A 21047-nucleotide genomic window follows, 5' to 3' on the forward strand; every position below is an offset into this window, starting at 1 on the left:
AATTTTTCATGAAAGGTGTAATACATCTATATAAATAATAGAACAAAGAAGGTTTCTAAATGCTTTTATTTTTCAGCACAAATATTTACAAATATTTCTGCACCTTTCAGGCTCTTCTTGCTAGAAAAAGGATAGATAGTGATACATTTGTTAATGACATGAAAAATGTGCTTTGGTGTGTAAAGTTAATAATGTACTTTGTATGTATGTTAATAATAAATTAAGGTTATAATGGTTGCTTTATTAGAGAAAATAATTAATAGATTAGTCTCAGCAAAAACATAGTTTTGGAAGTGGTTAAGCCAGGAATATCAAAACTGATAAATATTAGCTTCAGACATCATTATATGCAATCTCTTAATGAATAATATTCAATTACAGAATGTAATATCTTGCACAGAGCCTTACGTATAGTAGGTATTCAGCAAATGTTTGTTAAATTATATTGACTTTTAACACAGTAATTTTCCGCAGTAATAATTTCTATAACTCAGATAAAAATAGAAATTTGTAGCAGGGTTTTGTTTTGTTTCTTGTAAAACTATATTCTTCTGGAGAAAATAGCAGCAGCAGGAGAGACAGAAAAGAAAGTGGATGTGTTCTAAACAGTGATTCCTACTCAAATTATTGAGATGAATAATTTGACCCTGTCTGTATTTATAGTCCCTGCTGATAATATGCTGTCGATATCCTTGGCCTCATTCTTTTTCTCTATTTGTTTTGGCTTTACAGAGATTAGGTCTCAAGTCACGGGAATCTCTATGGCCTTCAGTTGCTAAACTTTTCCTTCCTTCTTTTGCTCTTGCCTGTCTCAGAAGGATATGCCAGGTGGTGTGAATGTTTTCTTTTCAGAGCAGTAGAGGGATCTGGGCTGTGGAGTCAATAAAGAAAGCCTTGGTCTCTGGTTTCGTGGCTCTGAACTCACCTATTGTCAGCCAGCCCAGAGGCCTCTTTACAAATGTGGTCTGATTAGCTGTTTTAGATCCTTGTGCTTTGCAAAGCTCTTTTCTCCCACTGGGATATTATTAGGACATAACCAGGTGAGAAAGGCTGTGGGAAGCTTTGGAGGTAGAAGGATAGGATCCAGAAAGGATTACAGTAAGAAGAAGGGAATTCCCTTTGGTTGCCTACATAGTCCAAAGGTAGACTTGAGCTGATTCCAGTTAGGAAGCAAGGCTGGACTTTCTTGTTTGGTTCTTTGGCCCTTTTCATTTCCCCATCTGGGACCAGGATATGCATCAGGAAAGAAAATCAGCCTTGGCTGTGTTCTCTCCTTTCTCATCTAAACTTCAGCTTCCAGGCATCGCACTGTAGTTTTCGGTGGACTCTTGGGCTCTTCTGGCTTTTTATCAGTTATCTTTGATTCCTCATTAGGGTTTCCGTCATCAGCCTTCTCCTCCTTTACTACTTTGGTTTCAATCATTTCCTTCTGCTCATTCTTGTTTGTAAAAGGGAAGGCCTTCACATACCTGTAGGCATAAACATAAAGTTAGAGTGAGAGACTCCTATTTAACACATATAAAAGTAGATAATGCTTTGTCTGTGATGGCCGCATTGACACAGTACTCTGGATACCTTTATTTAAGAGAGATGTTAACACATGCACACTCAGATACATTAACGTATCTGAACTAATGGAATCATTAAATGGGTTAGTAAGCTCACAGGCCAAACTTTAGGCTGACCTCACAACCCTCCCACCAAAAGCAAAGAATCAAAAAGCAAATATAGGGCCGGCTGGGTGGCTCAGGCAGTTAGAGCTCCATGCTCCTAACTCCGAAGAATGACGGTTCGATTCCCACATGGGCCAGTGGGCTCTCAACCACAAGGTTGCCAGTTTAATTCCTCGACTCCCGCAAGGGATGGTGGGCTGCGCCCCCTGCAACTAAGATTGAACACGGCACCTTGAGCTGAGCTGCCACTGAGCTCCCGGATGGCTCAGTTGGTTGGAATGTGTCCTCTCAACCACAAGGTTGCTGGTTCGACTCCCACAAGGGATGGTGGGCTGTGCCCCCTGCAACTAGAAAAATGGCAACTGGACCTGGAGCTGAGCTGTGCCCTCCACAACTAAGACTGAAAGGACAACAACTTGAAGCTGAACAGCACCCTCCACAACTAAGATTGAAAGGACAACAATTTGTCTTGGAAAAAAAAAAATAAGGCCTGGAAGTACACACTGTTCCCCAATAAAGTCCTGTTCCCCTTCCCCAATAAAATCTTTTTTTTAAAAAAAAGGGTTAAAAACAAAAAAGCAAATAAAGCATATACATTTTTCCCTAGATGTCAATCTTTTCTTTTTTCTTTTTTTAAAAACAATTTATAGTTTTTGATTTTTATTTTTTAAGATTTTTATTAAAATATAGCTAACATACAATATTATATTATTTTCAGGTGTACATCATATCATAGTTATTCAACATTTATATACCTAAAGAAGTGATCATCATGATAAGTCCAGCAACCATCTCATACCATACTATGCCATCAAAATATTATTGACTATATTTCCTATGCTACATTACATCCCCATGTCTTATTTATTTTATACCTGGAAATTTGAACCTCTTATTCCCCTTCACCTTTCTTCCTCCATTTAAAAAATTTTCAATTACAGTTGACATTCAATATTATTTTATATTTATTAGGTTGGTGCAAAAGTAATTGCGGTTTAAAAAGTTAAAACAATTGCAAAAATTGCAATTGTTTTTGCACCAACCTAATATTTCAGGTGTACAGTATAGTGGTTAGACATTTATATAATTTAAAAAATGATCTCCCTGACTAGTCTAGTACCCACCTGGCACTATACATAGTTATTACCATATCATTGACTATATTCCCTATGCTTTACTTTATATCCCCATGACTATTTTGTAACTACCAATTTGTACTTCTAAATCCTTTCACCTTTTTCACACTGCCCCCAGCCCCCTGCCATCTATCACCCCAATAAGTCTAGTACCCATCTTATACCATACATAGTTATTATAATATTATTGACTGTATCCATTATGCTATACTCTACATCCCATGACTACTTTGTAACAACCAATTTGTACTTTTTAATCCCTTCCCCTTTTTCACCCACACCCCCAACCCCCTTTCCTATCTGGCATCCATCAAAATGTTCTCTGTATCTATGTGTTTGTTTCTGCTTTGTTTGTTTATTTTGTTCTTTAGATTCCACATATTAAGTGAAATCACATTGCATCTGTCTTTCTCTGTCTGACATACTTCACTCAACACAATACCCTCCAGATCTATCCATGCTGCCACAGGTGGCAACAATCCATTCCCATCCATGGCTGAACAATATTCCATTGTATACCAGGGGTGCCAAAAAATGTATATAAGTGGACACTTTGGTCAATGTTGCTCAAGCAGCAACATAATCAGTTTGCCATAATCAGAAGTGTCTGGACACTGATGGTAACCACTTTGAGCACCTCTTGTAATTGCAAAGTCAAACATGACTTGTATTCATCTTTTGTTATCAGTATATGTTGAGTATTACAATTTTAATACAGTTTTCCTTTCTTTAAATGTGTATACATTTTTTTGGCATCCTCTGTATGTGTACCACCTCCTCTTTATCCATTGTTCCATTGACAAACACAGGCTGCCTCCACATTTTGGCCATTGTAATAATGCTGCAATGAACATGCTGCAATGCAAACGTCCTCTTGAAGTAGCATTTTGGGTTTCTACAGATAAATACCCAGAATTGGGATTACTGGTTTCTTCTTTGTCTCTTGTAAAAGCCTTTGTTTTAAAGTCTATTTTGTCGGGTATACGTATTGCTACCCCAGCTTTTGTTTGTGTGTTTGTTTGTTTTCATTTCCATTTTCATGACATACCTTTTTTCATCCCTTGCCCTTCCATCTATGTGTGTGTTTCAATCTGAAGTGATTCTCTTATAGGCAGCATATGTAAGGGTTTTGTTTTCTTATCCATTCAGCCCTCCTATGTCTTTTGATTGGATCATTCACATTGAAAATAATTGTTGATAGATATGTAGCTATTGCCATTTTGTTATTTATAATTTTGATCATTTTTTTTTCCATCTTAAAGAAGTCTCTCTTTACAATAGTCCTTGTAATGTTGGTTTGGTGGTAATAAACTCCTTTAGCTTTTTCTTGTTTGAGAAACTCTTTATCTGGCCTTCAATTTTAAATGATAGCCTTGCTGGGTAGAGTAGTCTTGGTTGTAGGTCCTTGGTTTTCACTACGTTGAATATTTTGTGCCAATCCCTTCTGGCCTACAAAGTGTGTGTTGAGAAATCAGGTGAGAGTCTTATGGGAGCTCCCTTATAAATTACTAGTTGCCTTTCTCTTGCTGCTTTTAGGATTCTCTCTTTGTCTTTAACGTGTATCATTCTAATTATAATGTTTTTTGGTGTGGGCCTGTTTGGATTCATCTTGTTTGGGACTGTGTGCTTCCCAGACTTGTATTTCTATTTCCTTTGTCAGGATAGGAAAGTTTTCAGTCATTATTTCTTCAAATAGGTTCTCAATCCCTTGCTTTCTTTCTTCTTCTGGTGCCCCTATGATGCAAATGTTGTTACATTTGATGTTGTCTCAGAGATCTCTTAAGTTATCTTCATTAAGGTTCAACCACTGAAAGAGCCTTGTTTGGTACATAAGGTGGGTGAGGCAGGGTCTCAGGGAGTCACTAGAGTGGGAAGAGTTGTGGCCACCAGGTTAATGTAGATTCTGGTTTAGTGCCGGTGCAGAGCCTGAAGCTACTCAGCAAAAGTCTCAGAGCACATAAAGTCCAGTTGTTGCCCGCTTGGGTCCTGTCACCTCTGATAGTTTTTCCAAGAAAGAGTGCAATTCAGGCAGGGCTGGCTGCTCGTGGAAAAAGTGTCTCCACTGTTCGGATGTTGAGTAGGGTGGGTCCAAGCAGATTCAACAGGGTGGAATGAGCAGAGCCCACCAGACCAATCAGATTCAGATTTGGCCAAGAGCATGGGGCAAGGGCTCAACACAGGAAAGATGACACCAGCCTGCTGGCTTCATGGGAGAAGGACCCCCTACAGGGAAAATGCTGACTGTTCTCCAGCAATTTTCAGAAGCCATATAACTCAGTCTGGCCCCCCATATTTCTGACACCTCTGGGTTACTGTCCCTCTGCTGGAGCCCAAAGTGCCTGGGAGTGAGAGTGTCTGTGCATGGGCCCTTTAAAAGAACACGTGGGTTTCCTGCCTCATTCAGTCCCACTCAGATGGTTGGAATCCCCACTGTTTTTCACAGGCAGATGTTGTGGTGGCTCCTCTTCCTGGTACAAGTACTCCAAGCTGATGAGCCTTGTGTGGGGCTGGGGTCCTTTGTTCCTCCAGGGGGAACTTCTGCAGTGGAGATATCCCTACTGATTCTCATCCACCACACGGAGGTTTGGGGTCAGCCCATTTCATGTCTTTGCCCCTCCTACCCATCTTGACATGGCTTTTTCTTTATATCCTTAGTTATAAAACTTCTGTTCAGCTAGACTTCAGATGGTTCTCCAGATTGATTGTTCTATAATTTAGTTGTAATTTTAATATGTTCACAGGAGGCAGACACAGTGTTTATCTACTCTGTCATATTGGCTCTCTGTCTCTCTTAAGATTTTTCCTTTGTCTTTAACCTTTGGTATTTTGATTAGGATGTGTCTTGGTGTGGGCCTCTTTGGGTTCATCTTGTTTGGGACGCTGTGCACTTCCTGGGCTTGTACGTCTATTTCCTTCACCAGATTAGGGAAGTTTTCTGTCATTATTTCTTCAAATAGATTTTCAATTCTTTGCTCTCTCTCTCTTCTCCTTCTGGTACCACTATGATGCAATTCATATGCTTGATGTTGTCCCAGAGGTCCCTTAAACTATCCTCATTTTTTTTTTGGATTTTTTTTTCTTTTTGCTGTTCTGTTTGGGTGTTTTCTGCAACCTTATCTTCTAAATCATTGATTTGATCTTCTACTTCATCCAACATACTATTGATTCCCTTTAATGTAGTTTTCATTTCAATTATTATATTTATTTCTGACTGGTTCTTTTTTATGTTTTCTATCTCTGTTTTTATGTTTCCTATCTCTTTGTTGAAGTTTTCCCTGAGATCATTGAGCATCCTTCTAACTAGTATTTTGAATGCTGCATCTGATAAATTGTTTGTCTCCATTTTGTTTAGTTCTTTTTCTGGAGCCTTGTTTTATTCTTTTATTTGGGACATGTTTCTTTGTCTCCCCATTTTGGCTTCCTCCTGTGTTTGTTTCTATGTAGTACATAGGTCTTATGTAACTCCTGGTCTTAATAAAGTAGCTATGTAGGGTTCCAGTGTTGGGAAGAGAAGTCCCCATAAGTTCAGGCTGTGAAAACCAGCAGAGATTGTGGCTGAGTGAGACAAGAGTGGCTGCAGTCCCAGGTGCTCCTCTTAAAGGGCCCTCACATGGACTTACTCAATTCTATGCCTCCTGGTCTTAATAGAGTAGCCTTATGTAGTAGGTGTCCTGGGGGGCCAAGTAGCACAGTCTCCCTGGTCACTTCCAGGTGTGTCCCTTATGTGGACTGTGTGTACCCTCCTGTTGTAGTTGAGCCTTGGTTTCTGTATGCATGTCAGTGGGAGGAATTGACTCTTAGGCTGATTGGTTGTGAGGACTGGCCATGACTACAGTGAAGGGATTATTGTGCAGGGGCTGAGCCCACAGAGCAGTATTCACTTTAGGTGGACTCTGGTGCCTGTCTAGTCTTTCCTTTGGGTGTGTTGTCCTTGGAGGCAGCCAGGTGATGCTCAGGGCTCAGTCCAAAGCTGGCCACTAGGTGTACCAGCTCCAGGGCCTCCTAGTAGGGGATCTGACACAAGCAAAGTTCAGCCACAGCCAGGGCAGTGTGCCCTGCCTGGGGTCACCTGGCATGAACCACAAGGCAATCTGCAGATGGCTGCCACTCACGCTGGCCTTGGAGGTGCCTTGCGAGGCCAAGCTGTGAACTAGGCTGGCTGTTGCTAGTGCCTGGCTTAGGGCTGCTCAGCCAGAGGTATAGGAACATGCTGAAGCCAGAAACTGCTTGTTTGTGTTTTGTGAACCTTTGAGAGGTTTTAGAAAAGTCCACTGCATGAGCTGTTTGTACATAAAAGACACGAAGTGGCTTGGATGGGTTAGCAGGTTGGGTGGGGCAGGTTCTCAGGGAATCACCTGGGCAAGGCAAATGAACAGTGTTAGCCAGGTTCATGGAGACTCAGATATGGCAGCCACCAGAGTCCACACACTGGGAAGGGGCAGGACTCAACAAAGAAGCAATGGCTTCTCCCAGTTCCTCCATCCATAGGAAAGCTGCCCCTCCAATCCTTGCCCTGAAGCCAAACAATTCAGTTCCTTCTCATATGTCCTTGGAAACTTTTGAGTTGCTGCCCCAGTGCTGGGGCTCAGAGTGAGTGTGTCCATTATTGAGTAAGTCCGGGTGAGGGCCCTTTAACTGGAGCACCTGGGACTGCAGCCACTCTTGTCTCACTCAGCCACAATCTCTGCTGGTTCTCACAGCCAGAACTTATGGGGATTTCTCTTCCCAGCACTGGAACCCTGGGCTGGGGAGCCTGATAGGGGGCTGGGACCCCTTACTCCTCCAGAGGGGTGTGGGGGGAGGGGAGGAATACTGCAGCTAAGATATCCCTCCCAATTTTCAATGGTAACATGGGGGTGTGAGACCAACCCATTCCGCGACTCTGCTCCTCCTACCAGTCTTGAGGTGGCTTTTTCTGTATGTCTTTAGTTGTAGGGCTTCAGTTCAGCTAGACTTCAGGCAATTCTTAATGATGGTTGTTTTATAGTTTAGTTGTCATTTTGATGTGGTCATGAGAGGAGGCAAGAACGGCACTTATCTTCTCTTGACCAGAATCTTTATTTCTTGATTTTTAAAGGGACAGCCATTAACCTATATCTAAAGCCTGGATGACAGGCATGTGCTGAAATAGTAGGAAAGACTGGGTTAGGTGGCAGGGAGGAGAGGTCATGTGAGGGAGAAAATTTACAGTATAAGAGGATTTCCATCTCTATGTTGACCAGAAAAATGCCAATAATGACCCTGGAAAAAACACAAGATAAGGGTATAACAAAGATTACAAGAGTAATGAGTGCTAATAACCCCACCTTTTGACGTAGCAAACTGCGAGACCAGCTGCAGCAGCAAAGAAGAGGAGTGCAAGCACTAGCAGAGTCGTGGGAACACCTGGAGGAAACAGAGACATGGCCTGTTGGTCCATTGCTTGTACATTATTGGGCACTAGTCTTCTAATGATTCTTTTTTACACATTATTAAGACAACAGATATTGAAGGAGGAAAGCCTTCTCTTTGATCTTATTGGGGCCTCTTAGGGTGTTGTGCCCACATCTGCATCTTTGCTTCTTGCCTATAGAGTCCTTGGCCTTCCCTCTCATATTCTCTCTACTCTATAAGTTGCAATATGACAGAGTCTATTTTCTCTCTGTGGCTTTGAGATGATAAGTTTGGAGCTAATTAAATGTAAGACATTTACTTTTAACTAAGAAAATAAACTTTTTAATCATAGGCATTTAAGGTGTCTATTTTAAAAAAAACTTCTATATATTAATAGATTGTAATTTATTTTTAAAAGTCTTTGAGTTTTAAAAGTGAAACTATTTTGCACTCATGATTTTTAGTTTAATCATTAAGGTTTTTTAGAGACCTCAAATTCTATGACTTTATGAAGATTGAGTTTGCAATAAGCTTTTACTATTTGTATTTGGCAGCTCCATATAATACTAGGCTGGAAAAAGCCTAGTTTCTATGTATTGTCTGTTATATAAATGTTCATGTGCGTACACACACACACACACACACACACACACACACACACAATGCACACACAGAAAACTTTACCTCCAAACCCGACATCTTTATTCTTGAATGCTGCTTTATACTCAATATATGGTTCAGTTTCTGTAGATGTGGTGATAGTTTCCATAAAAGCTTCTGTTATGCAAATTAATTTTCTTTTCCGTGGAGTAGAAGTCGAAGCCAGAACAGGAGTATGTGTAAGAGAGTAAGGTACATCAGTAGATGATGATGAGTATATACTGTCGCTGCCAGTCATTTCTGTTGTGTATGTTTCAGTTTGAGTGTTGACTATGGGATCTTTGGTGATGACAGTTTCTGGTAAGCATGAGTTAATCCGAGTATCTGTTGAAGAGGGAAAAATGAAATAATAAGTAAGTACTGCAACAGCCTCTTAATTGGTCTTCCTGCCTCTAGTCTTGCTCCTGTACAAATCTCTTTATCCTGCAGCTGGAATGGTCTTACAAAAATATAAAGCTAATGAGATCGCTTCCTTCATTAGAATACTTCAGTCACTTTCTCTGCTGCATGGCCTATAAGGCCATCCATGATCTGACCCTTGCTGACATGGAGAGCCTCATGTGATCAATCTTTCTCTCTTTCCACCTGCCATATTGAAATTCCTACAGTTCGTTGATATGCTTCCTCTCACATCTCTCACAAGCTTTTGACCATCATGCTTTTCTCACCTGTAAGACTCTTTGCCCTCTCTTTATTTAGCTAACTCTTACTTGTCCTTCGAGTCTCAGATTGAACGTCTCTTTCTTGGTCAGACTTGATGACTAGATTGGGTCCCTAGGCATATGTTCTTATATCTCTGTTTATTTCCCTTGTCACTGTTCTCATTACACTCCTCCCCACTGGTCTGTCCTGGTCATCATGACATGTGCACTATACCTGGCACATAGTATATGCTCAATATTTGATAAATAAAGGGAGGAAGGAAAAGTGAAAGGAAGGAGTAGATAGGGAGACCAAATATACTCTCGTACACACATGACACCACTTCAGGACAAAGGTCTACTAAAACCAGATTTCTCTCTGCTCATAAAAAAAAAAAAAAAAAAAAAAAGAGGGGAGGGGTACATTAAGGGAGAGATATAGGCTTGCTTTACAATCTGTTGAATGTGGTAGAGAGGAAACTAACATTTGTTGAGCATCTTGCTCTGAGTCAACCATAGCACTTCATTTGACAATTTTATTGAACCATCATTTATATAGGAGGAAACTGAAGTTGGGAGAAATTGAATGACTTGTCCAAAGTCACAGAGCTAGTAAATGGCAGCACCGTGAATATGTTATAATATGGATTTGCATCTGTCTAAAATCCCTAGGTATTTGTGGCAGTGGGTAGCATCAGCTGGAATGTTAGCTATGAAGAAAAGTTTTTCCATTCATTTTTGAAATTAAATTATCAATCAAGGTCATAGATATAATACTAATGATAAAACATTTGACTACACATGTATTCAGTCAGAATTTTATACTATTCATTTTACTTTGAAAATACCTCTATTCAAATAGGCATCATCCTTGACTTTATTTGCCCTGAACTTTTAGCTACATTTCCCATTTTTGAGCACATGCTGAGTTCTTGCCTCAGAAAATGAAAATTTTTTAAAATATCAAGGATTGAAAAACATACTGAGCATAATATATTGTGTTGGGAACTGAAAATATAGAGACCAATATGGCATGGTTCCTGTTTCTGGGAAGACAGAAATATTGTACTCTGATAAGGACAGGGCGAGAGCACTGGGGATTCACAGAGGATATGGCATTTGGGCAAGGTGTGGAGGGCTAATGTATTCATTCAACAAATATTTATTGAACTCCAACTCTGTGCAGGCACTGTTCTAGGTGCCAGGGATGTGGTGCAAACAAGACCAAGTCTCTGCTTGTAAGGGGCTTGTATGCTACTGGAAGGATAGAGGTAACAAATAAATAAGCCAGAAAATCAGAGGATGGTAAATGTAGAGAAGAAAATTGAACAGGATAAGGATTAAACTGGAAGGGGTGGGGAGCAGGGGACAGAGAGCTCTGGATAGGGTGATAAGAGAAAATCTCATTGGGGAGGTGATACTTAAGCTGAGATCTGAATGATGAAATGTAGCCAGTCATTGAAGATCTAGGGCAAAAGCATTGCAAGTAAAGGGAACAGGAAGTTCAAGAGACCAAAGTGTAATGAAAGCATGTTTGATGGAGGGAAAAAAAAAAGTCCTCATGGTGGGAAGAGAGGAGTACATCTAGTATGGTATAGAGGAGGGATGGAATGTCCCAGTCAATAGGAATAGCATGATCGAAGAATCCAGAAGGTTGAAAGTGTAGTTATGTTAGAAAAATGAGAAGGGGCATAATGTGGCTGGAGAGTAAGGGGTGTGTATGATTGGGAGCATGAAAGACTACAAGCAAGAGATGAGACTGGGAAGATTGTTTGGAGCCAGAGTATTGAGACTCGTGATTGCCATGTTAAAGAATTTGGAATTTATTCTGTAAGAAAAGGAATTTTTGACTGGGGTCCACAAACCTCCCTACGGATATACAAAAGTCCTCATCTATGCCCACTTTTACGTGAAAAAGTCTTCCTAGTTTATTTACATCACATTCTCAAATAGGAAGTTATCCAGGTCTTTGAGGCAGAGGAGTAACATCATTATTAGTGGAGGTGTGTGAAGGATGAAATACGGAAGGGAGAGAGTACAATCCAGTAGTAAAGAAGGAGATGATTGCAACTGCACAGAAATGGGTGAATCCAGAAGAGTCTGGAATCCTAGAGTTTAGATCTTAGAGCTCTTTTAGGGAAAAGTGATTCTCAACCCTGGCCATGGGTTACACTCATCTGGGGAGCTTTAAAAAAATATGGATGCCTGGGACACACCCCAGGCCTGTATTATTGATGTCATCACCATGGGAAAGTGCTACATGGAAGTAACATGATTTAAGATTTAAATCCTGGCTCTTTCCCTCATTGACTGTGACCACAGCATGGTACTCTCTAACCATCAGCTACTTCTCCTGAAAAGTAGAAATGATACACTTGTGTCATTTTGCTGAGGATTTAATGAGATAGTAAACGTGTAGGACTTAGCACAATGTATGGGCAGAATAGATAAGATCTGGAAGAAATAGTTTCCTTTGCCTCTCTGTACATTAAGTATAGCCGAGAAGGCCATCGTGTGAGGGAGCAGCAACAGTCTGGTCCCATGATCCTTAACTGGTTAAGGGCACAGTATACCTCACTTGGAAGTGTTAGGACCTGGCTCTCCTTTCCCTTCAATCTATAAATATATATTTCTCTAGAACGTGCTGGTACTCTGATTAAACAGAGTGGGGTTATAGTCTAAGAGGAAAGTTAAGAGTAGAGCGTACAGGAGGGCTTCCTGGAGAAGATGTCCTTGAGATTTGAATAGAGTAGGAGTTAGCCAGGTGACGAAGAGGATGGGTACCGTGGCAGAGGGAACAGCATAGAAAAGATGGTACATGCAGAGCTTTCAAAGAATTTTGGTTTGATCCCCAAAGCTCACAAAGATAGCAATCGGAAAGACAAATTGGATATGGTTAGGGGTCAGGGTTGAAGTTACTCTGATCCTCAGACCTCACAAGATAGTAATAAAAAAGGAAGTTGCAAAACCAAAGAAACATGAGGTAAGTTTAGGATTAGCATTAGAATGAGGGTTAGTGTAACTCTGATCCTCACAAAAGTGGCAAACAGAAGCATGTGAATCTAATTTATTTCAAGCCGATAATATAGTGACACAATTCACTTTTGTATACAATTCTCTGACAGTACATCTTTAGAGGGATATCTTCTAAGATAAAAGAAACGCAAAGAAATCTTAAATTCCACTCAGTAGATTTATTATTCCTAATAATGTTGGTTTTGTAATTTTGAAACTATTATAGAATAAGAAATTATATTCATATTATTTATTGGGAATTAAGATGTTCCATATAAGAGAGAAAAGCAATACAAATAAAACAAAGTAAGGAAAAACTCGAATTGTTAAATTTGAGTTAGAAATATCAAAAGAAATCCATAACTTTACAACATATATGTATGTATGCATGCATATGTGTATACAGAGGGTGTCAAAAAATGTATACACATTTTCAGAAAGGAAAACCGTATTAAAATTGTAATACTCAATATATACTGATAACAAAAGATGACTACAAGTCACATTTGACTTCTGCAATTACAAGAGGTGCTCAAAGTGGTTACCATCCAGAAACTTCTGATTATGGCGAACTACTGCTTGAGCAACGTTGACCAAAGTGTCCACTTGTATACATGTTTTTGGCACCCCCGGTATGTATAGAGGGTGCCAAAAAAATGTATACACGTTTTAAGAAAGAAAAAAACTGTATTTAAAAAACTGTAATACTCAATATATACCAACAACAAAAGATGAATACAAGTCATGTGTACACATTTTTTTGGCACCCCCGGTATACATATGCTTGTGTTGGGGGAAATCATCAGGAGGATATGACGGTCAGTTGACCCGAGAGCTGGACCTGGGCAACTGGAGGCTTCTCACCCCCTCACCATCTTTGGAAAGTGCTTTCTGCTTTCCTTTCCTGAGCTAGAAGCTGCCCAGGGACACAGCCCTGAGATAGTAAGGTGCTGTTGAGACCATGTGGGTGGTGTATGTGACTGAGCCCGGTTAAGGCCTCTGTGTACATGAGTGAACCCAATTAGGGCCTCTATAGAAACTTTTCAAATCTGGCAGGCAATGAGGAAATCTACTCATCTTGAAGCTGCCCAAGGTAAGCCTCATAGTAAGTTTCCTTGTTTATTAAACCTGCCATCTACCAATCTGGTCTGCCTCTTTTCTTAGTCTCTCCCTGCCCTTTGCATACAGGGGCCAGTTTCAGATTATACCTCAGAAGCACCTAAGGTTGCAAATGAATAGTATAGATATATAGATATAGATATAGATATGGCTATATATATCCTTTTTATTGGATAGCTAGGAAATATATGTATTGATATATTTTATTGTATATATTAAGTACATATTAATTATATACTTATTTTATATTAAATATATATATATTTTAGCTGTCCACTAAAAAGGACTGAGAAGCAATGAAACTTCCAGTAGTAATGAGAACAACTTGCATCCAGATCTTGGTTTCTAATTAACATTCTCCATTAAAACGAACCTGGGCTCCTTGGAGAAATAAATGGCTGATAACATGTCTGGGACAGAAAAAGTACAGAGTGAGTCTATTACTATGCCAGAAAGTAAGGAATTGCTCAAATACTAATGGGATTAAGGACAAAAGTCAACTAGAGGGGGCTCCCACTTGCCAAATTTGGGACAATTTGAGCATCAAAAAAAATTAAAATTGTAAAATTGATTGTAATATGTTGAACATAGAGAATAAGTAAAATGCCATGTATCTATGATAGTATAAGAGGGAGGAGATTGTGTGTGTGTGTGTGTGTGTGTAGAGAGAGAGAGAGAGAGATTCTTCTTTATCAAAGATGCCAGCTAATGTAGTAAGAATAGATTTAGAAAATAACTTTTTTTCTACACCCCCCCCCCCATATAATAATTGGTTCCAGCAAGGATCACCAATGGCTGCTTAAATTCTTAGGTAAAAGATAGTTGGGGATCAGAATATTTGCATAGTGCCAAAATATCGATTACCTACTACCCAAAATATAGATTACCTACTTATTGCAAAAGGGAAAACATCTTTACGAGTTCATTAGAGAGGTCTAGCAGTTACTACCTTACTCAAATGATCAAAATTAACGTATTAATAGTGGGACATACTGACATTAAGTACCTTTTGTTGGGATGTGATCCAAAGTGCACGATATCATCTATGAAGTATTTTTGCCAAAAATATCAAGCATGTATTTAATTAAGCCTCTAGACCTAACTTTAAGTATATAAGAAATATAGGGGGGCATAGACGTACAAGTTAAATGAAACCATGGGGAAACTCACAAGTCTAAGTCCTCTTCCCCTGGCTCCTTTGTGTTGACTCTAGAGGACTGCTTATCCTATCATCACATTGAGAGCTGGCAGGAAGGCCAGGCAGGCAGTTAAAAGGCCCGGCCATTGACAGGCACGGGCCAGCTAAAAAACAAGCAGGCATGTGAAGCACCAATTCTCCAGCCAAAGACTATAGGCTGAAGAGGCAAAGGAGAGGATGATGGTGGAAAAAAATGTTGGCAGAAGCTTTCTGTTACAGTCTTGACTCTGCACCTACTGACTATAGGACTTGGAACAAACCAAACCTCCATTCTGAGCTAGAGTAATTTCATCCATGAAGTGAGGGGTGGGGACAAAGTGCCTTTCAGAGCCTTTGCTATGCCAAAGCCCCTGGCTCACTGAACTACTTAGACCCCATGCTGCCTTTGGGAAACATAATGTTCCTGATGCATGATGCACATTTATCTCTTGGATCTTACAGATGATTTTGGAATCTAATCCTCGTATATGACCACTTAGCTGTCTGACCTTTAGAAGGTCAGATTTTTGAGTTTGTGTGAAGAAATAAGCATGAAGAGTGAAGAGTAATAAACCAGACAGAGGGTCTTATGACAAACTGAGAACAAGTATTTAGTAAAAGAAAAACCTTTCTGAGAAAGTACTTAAAACTCTGAGTGGGCAAAGCACTTCGGCTAAGGCAACCAAAGTGTCCAAGCAAGGTTAAAAGGGTGACTGTGTGACTATGAGCAAATCAGTCCTACTTTCTGGCTTCAACTCCTTCCTTCCGAAAATGGAGATCGGGTCTTGCTCTAAAAAATGTCAAATACAGCATCTGAATTTCCTCTCCTGTAAAAGAATGTAGGAGAGTGGAAAGAGCATGTTTTTAGCCTAAGACCTACCTATGATTGAATCTTTGTCATAATGAGATCTTAAACACCTGTACTTACATCCTCTGAGCTAAGTTCTTTCCTGTAAGATGGGGGTGATAAAGCATACCTCATGGGGAGATTGTCAAGTTTCAGTGAGATAATTTAGTACATTGCTTTGTCCATAGTGAATGTTTCCTTTCCTTCTTTTTGTTTATCTTATAGGATGGAGTGGGGGAGATAATGGAGCCTCCTGGGATGCCCTCTCCTTATGTTGCCATTCAACCATATTATCCCAAACTTTTCCTCGGAGGGGCACACTATCGCCTCTAGCCTGGTCACAGAATCAGTCTTGGAGTGATTAAATGGCCATCACTATGATTGCTTCTGCTGCTGCTCAGGGTCACTCTTCTCAGACACATCATAGAGCTAGAGAAACCCAGAGAAAACATACCACATGGCGAGACTGCAGGTCTGACTTACCAGATGAGTTGTAACAGTAGGCCTTGTACTTTTGGCTGGGTGAATTTCTCCAAACCAGGACACCCATCCCGTTCTTTCCACACTTGGGGTTTTTGGAAATCCGAGGGATGACTAAGAATTTATCTGCAACCCATCCATAGCTGTAACAGAATACACATTAGTTGAATGGATACATTTATCTCTATGGCTGAGCAAGAACACAGAGCCCAACGAGCTCCAGCCATGTTTGTGAATCCACTTGTTTCTCACCTGCAAGTCTCAAAGTTGGATCTCCATGCTGCCTCAACCTGGTCTTTACTCGCCAAAGTTAGTCCCATCAGCCTGCAGGCCTCGTTGGCTTCTGTGAAATTCAACTGCTCAGCTGTCTTTTTGGTCAAAAGGGTGACCCCCACAATTCTGCATGGACCTGAGAGGGTAAGCTCTGCAAAGGAATCACATAGATCCTCAGTTTGCTGCTGTCCTTGCTCACTCCCCTTCCTAGTAGAACATTATGGTCTTGATAGAGCAGTGAGGTCATGTTGGCTGGGATTGAAGTTTAGAAATAACAGGACACAGGCCAGACGTTTCCCCCCCAGAACATCCTGCTGGGTTAGGTGGGTGCTTGGTTTGACCCAATCTGTACTAATCATCAGATCCGAGTCCACTGCGTTAAGGGTCCTTGCTCATTCCATGGAGACTTCAGCTACCAGTTCCTGGGGTGGGGTCTAGGTGATGCTGCAAACTTTTTGGAGTTTATAAAATGAAGGGCCTGAGACTTTGAGAAGATAGACTTCAGGTCTCTGGTTAATAAAATATTAGCAATACTCCAAATCAATGTGGGTTGGGGACACCGCTGTTTCTGAGATGGGCTAAATAATGTTGCACTTGGTAGAACATGAGCTTTCTCAGTCCCAGGTCTTCTCTGACCAGTAGGGGGCAGGCTTACTCAGAAATTCCTGGAGGAGGTGGGCAGTAAATCTTACATGGCAGATAATCTAAATAAAGGAAGTAGAATTTTAGAGTCAGACCTGGATTTGAATCTGGCCTAAATTCTGTGACCTTAGGCTAGTTACTTCATGTCTTTGAACCTCAGTTCCCAATAGAGAGTAACAATATCTATCGTATAAGGTAGTGAGAGTTAAATGAGTTAATTCAAATAAAAATGCTTAGCATAGTGCCTGCTATGCAGTATGTGCTCAATAAATCATAAATATTACTATTATGTTATCTTTAAATCATTTTGGTTTTAGTCTTCTAATAGTCTCCCTGGGGAAGCTGAGGCAGTCGAACAGTTAAGATGCGAATATTTTACTCAAAATCTAATGAATCTGAGGGTTCTATTGATCCCTTCCCCCTGAGTTCTGAGATTTATAGACCTGTATGAAATTGAGAGTTGCATTTCATTCAGGTACATTATTCCTATTAGGCTTCATCCCCAAATGTCCATAAAAGGGCATGTCAATCTCCCAAGCTTGCTCACAGATCTGGGCATCGGATGCTCAGTCAAATGCTTTGACCGCTTTCTAGGTTGGTATTTAAATGAAGTTTCTTCTTGAAAACACAGAATGAGAATTTCCAAGTCCTCCATGTGACCTGGCTGTGCTCTGAAGCAGGGGGCTGTGAGCAGGGAATTATATATGATGTACAATGCTGGGGGTGCCAAAAAATGTATACAAGTAGACACTTTGGTCAATGTTGCTCAAGCAGTAGTTCGCCGTAATCAGAAGTGTCTGGATGCTGAGGGTAACCACTTTGAGCACCTCTTGTAATTGCAGAAGTCAAACGTGACTTGTAGTTATCTTTTGTTATCGGTATATATTGAGTATTACACTTTTAAGAGTTTTTTTCCTTTCTTAAAATGTGTATACATGTTTTTGGCACCCTCTGTATTTGTGGATGGTCTTGTTTGCTTCCAGATCCTGCTCTCACCAAAAGAGAGACCAATACTCCAATATGACAAAACAGTCTCTTATGAATATGTGCACTAATACTAATACCTACACCAACACTGACGTAAATGCTAATATGAATATTAATTCCAACTTCTGTAATCTGTTAATGCTACTCTGTGCCAAACCCTGTCTCTTTTAACAGAAAATTGAAGCTCGAAGAGATTCAGTAACTTTGGGGTACAAATCCACTTATGACAGACTCTAAAATCCCAATTCTTAGCTAGGACACTGTTCTGCTTCCCACTGTGCCAGGGGAAAGACGAACACACACACACACACATACAAACCCCTAGAGCTGCACTCTTGGAACACACCATTTGTCCTAGAATTTGACTCATCTAGCCCAGGAGCTTGCTATTGCTCAAATGGTTGCTTCTTTGGGAATACTTGCAAGTTTATTAATTACACTATAAAGTGGTCTTGATACTCTCTCATCATACCTCACTTTTACTCTAAATATTAATATTATGAGTAATGATAGACCTATTCGTAAAAGATCCAGCTTTGACTATTTCTTCTGTTGTTAACTGGGTGTGGGACCTCAGGCAAGCTAGCATTCTCATCTGTAAAATGGGGATGGATTTATCTTCTTCACAGAATTTTTGTCAGAATTAAATTAGATACTTGTACCTAGCAGAGACTGGGTCCGTAGTAGGCAGTCAACAAATATTAGTCAATTTTAAGCTTTTCTGTTTCATTTAAGGACAAAAGAAAAGGAGCTGGTATGCAAGGGCTACCCCAGGAATCTTTAGATTTTTCAGGAAACAATAGGCATAATAGAAATAGTATATGCTTAGGAATCACACAGAGCTGAATTCAAACCCAAGCTTTATTATTTACTGCCTAGATGACATTAGGCAAGTCACTTAGCCTCACTGAACCTGTTTCTTTGTCTATAAAATGTCTTCTTGAGATATTCTCAAGCACAGGAACATACAATTTTCCTTTCATAGTGCTCAGATTTTCGTTTTCCCAGGGCTGTAATGAGTGATTTGTGGTTACAGTTTTTGCCTACGATGCAGAGTGAGGTTACCATTTAGCCATCTCAAAAGCCCAGAAATAATTTCAAATCATTCCTTTGGTAGAGAGCTGATGGCTAATTTTCAAACCTATACTTTCACAAATTCTTTTCAGTTAGTTTCCTATTTACTGCACATTTAAAAACATATGCATTCCATGAATATAGTAAAATTGAAATTAAAATTACTATATTGGCACTTCCAAAAATATAAAATAGGACAATATTCTGTGAAAGTTAGCCATTTTTCCCAGGCTTAGTGATTGCTTAGAAATTTTCACAGTCATGATTTCTTCTTCAGTGAAACACTTAAAAACAAGTGATCTCTCCTCAATGTTTTGTTTCAAAATATTCTCATTAAAAATAGTCCATAACCAAAAATAAAAGTCAAGATAACAAAAAGGTAAAAGTGAATAATTTTGGTGAAGTTGACAATATACTGAAAACATTTCTGGCAGACGAATACTACCAGTTAGATCTGTTGATATTGAGGATTGCCCCCCACTCCCAGCAATCCACAGTCAAGAACCTAGTAGGCTTAGGACAGGTTTTAAGATCTTGCCTTGCCTCAGGTTGGCATTCTGCTAAGAAACCTACCTTCTACCTGGAGAGAGCCTTGGACCAGGAGCCTTGTGGTCCAGATGGAGGCAAGAAGCAACACCAGGCTGAAGCACTTGGCCATTGTGCCAACCTCTTCAGAGACAGAGAAGCACCTCAGACAGCCACAGGCAGTAACAAAAGCATGCAATCACCAGTCTGGATGGAGACTTCTGGAAATACGTGGGGGCCCCCACTGTTCCACTTCATAACTGAGACATCCGGATTTCCCTGCTTTCAAGCTTCTAACAAGCTCGCTGGGGGAAATGAGTGATGTCCCTTGATTGGCCAGGCTATGTTTTGTGGATGGCTTTCTGGAAAATGTAGCTAATGCTGACTCAGAAAACACAGAAATGAGGAAGGCAGATAGCACAGTGTGAACTGCTGAAGGTTTCCCCGATTCCCATATTCCCTGCCACTGCCCACCACCCCCACCAGCTCAGTTCTCACACATTCATTGTTACTGCCTGTAGAGCCCATGCGTTTATATATGCCTAGGAATGTCTCTGTCTCTAAAGGAGATTGAGCACGGATTGTGCTTTTCCTCACACAATCAGTGGGCCTTTTTCCAGCTGCATATTCTTGTGACCTGTGGGGGAATGATGCTAAAGCTCATGAAAGCAAATGCCCATTTAAATACCAAGGACAGAGTCTTCATGCCTCCCTTTGGGACCTCTTTTATACATTTAAATTTTCTACACCACTACAGGTGATTCCTTCTTCAAAGAAACCAGACACATAAAAAAATTCATATTGAAAAATACGACTGGGGGGCAATTTACAAAATTAGTCATTTTATGAAAGGGTTTTTGACTTTACAACAGAAATCACTACAGGGGTCCTTTATATAATAACTCTTTAATAACTCCTTTTACAGACCAAATACATTCTCTGGTAGACCAAAAGTCAATTTAGACTTCCCCTTTGTCATTTGATGAATGTGAGTTTATCCGTACTGTGTATGAGCAGACTGCACTTTCTGTTTTCCCAGCTGGATTTGCAGTGGTTTGTCCTCCGTAGTAATTATGGAATTCTGACTTGAGAGCAATGCCTTGAGCAAAGGTTTATGAATTTTCTCCAAAATGAATGTCATTTATAGGAATAGTGTATGGATAACTAATTCTCTTCCATACAAAGGGTATCCATCGTAAGTTAGATATCTGAACAGAAAATACCAATAATGAAAGGAGAATCTGCTCTGCACAAACACAGGGAAATTCTAAGAGACCATGAGATAGCCCTTAAGTATCTCCAGTATTTAAATATCTTAATGTCTTTAGACCTCCTTGCTTCACTGAGCACAAGCACCAGGCTATGGGTCCACCAGAAACATATATGACTATCACCACGGAACCAGGTACCAGGAAGGCAGGAATC

The 21047-nt window shown here is 40.2% G+C and overlaps 1 protein-coding gene and 1 long non-coding RNA gene across 3 annotated transcripts in view; one reads left to right on the forward strand and one right to left on the reverse strand.

Moving 5' to 3' along the window:
* The window catches only part of LOC141572234 (uncharacterized), a 78962-nt gene that overhangs the window by 22433 nt on the left and 35482 nt on the right, over positions 1–21047 (forward strand). The window contains exon 3 of one of the 2 annotated variants that reach the window (XR_012497512.1): positions 15867–16128. The exons of the other annotated variant lie outside the window; for it this stretch is intronic. This is a non-coding gene — a long non-coding RNA (uncharacterized LOC141572234). Of the gene's footprint in view, positions 1–15866; positions 16129–21047 lie in introns of those variants that run through there. 2 annotated transcript variants of the gene reach the window in all.
* Positions 49–20127, reverse strand: LYVE1 (lymphatic vessel endothelial hyaluronan receptor 1). The gene is made up of 6 exons (XM_019729117.2): positions 19671–20127; positions 16374–16545; positions 16125–16264; positions 8867–9166; positions 8116–8194; positions 49–1469 (listed from the first exon to the last, which is right to left on the reverse strand). Exons 1-6 carry the CDS (start codon positions 19753–19755, stop codon positions 1283–1285), a joined length of 963 nt encoding a protein of 320 aa, XP_019584676.2. The 5' UTR covers positions 19756–20127; the 3' UTR covers positions 49–1282.

Source organism: Rhinolophus sinicus, linkage group LG06 (genome assembly GCF_036562045.2).
Source record: "Rhinolophus sinicus isolate RSC01 linkage group LG06, ASM3656204v1, whole genome shotgun sequence".
Classification (NCBI taxonomy): Eukaryota; Metazoa; Chordata; class Mammalia; order Chiroptera; family Rhinolophidae; genus Rhinolophus; species Rhinolophus sinicus.

Excerpts from the sequence above, each read along its gene's own strand:
- LYVE1 (XM_019729117.2), bottom strand. The coding sequence starts at position 19,755 with ATGGCCAAGTGCTTCAGCCTGGTGTTGCTTCTTGCCTCCATCTGGACC. Across the intron at positions 9,167-16,124 it reads CTACTGTTACAACTCATCTG|ATACTCGGATTAACTCATGC; the intron begins GTAAGTCAGACC and ends CCTCTTCAACAG. Across the intron at positions 1,470-8,115 it reads GCAGTTTGCTACGTCAAAAG|GTATGTGAAGGCCTTCCCTT; the intron begins GTGGGGTTATTA and ends TTATGCCTACAG.